The 525-nt window shown below is 60.4% G+C and overlaps 1 protein-coding gene across 1 annotated transcript in view; it reads right to left on the minus strand.

Moving 5' to 3' along the window:
* The window catches only part of LOC103923111 (protein canopy homolog 3-like), a gene marked incomplete at its 5' end in the record, with an annotated part of 6,085 nt that extends 5,948 nt beyond the window's left edge, over positions 1-137 (minus strand). Inside the window, one exon of the mRNA XM_009331362.1 lies at positions 4-137. Within this exon, the coding sequence (XP_009329637.1) occupies positions 4-137 (134 nt within the window). The remainder of the gene's footprint in view (positions 1-3) is intronic.
* Positions 138-525: the final 388 nt, after the last annotated feature.

Below are 525 nucleotides of genomic sequence, written 5' to 3' on the forward strand. Positions count from 1 at the left end.
GGCTGCGTGTACTGGACGGCAGAGCCCTTCCCGTCCAGGAAGCCGTACTTGGTGTCAATCACCTCCTTGGTCTTGCCGGTCTCCTCAAAAGCGGATTTCAGCTCCACCGCCACGTACTTGCACACTGCGGGAAGGAAAGCACAGGCAGGTTAGGGGGTGTCACGGCTCCGATGGGCAGCGCGACGCAGCATCTGGGGACGGGACAGCAGCAGAAACAAGCACCAGGAGTCGGGTGCACTAGAGCCGCTGTGAGCAGGAAACAGACGCCTCGGCCATTCAGAGAAATAATTGGGAACGGCTCAACTGATTCCACTGGAGATCCCTTGAAGCGGAAACACCTGAATCAATGCTTTGGTGTAAGTGCCTCCACGCAGCCAGCTGCTACAGCACAGCTGGGGAGGCGGACGGCGCCAGTTCTGCCTGCAGGTTTCCCGACAGCTCCACTTCGCAGCCACCGAAGCCTCCGCGCCACAAGCCGCTCCTTTCCTCCCGGAAGAGGACGGGTTCCTTTCGCAACGCAAGCCC

The sequence above is a fragment of the Pygoscelis adeliae genome, unplaced genomic scaffold (assembly GCF_000699105.1).
Source record: "Pygoscelis adeliae isolate BGI_AS28 unplaced genomic scaffold, ASM69910v1 Scaffold259, whole genome shotgun sequence".
NCBI classification, from domain to species: Eukaryota; Metazoa; Chordata; class Aves; order Sphenisciformes; family Spheniscidae; genus Pygoscelis; species Pygoscelis adeliae.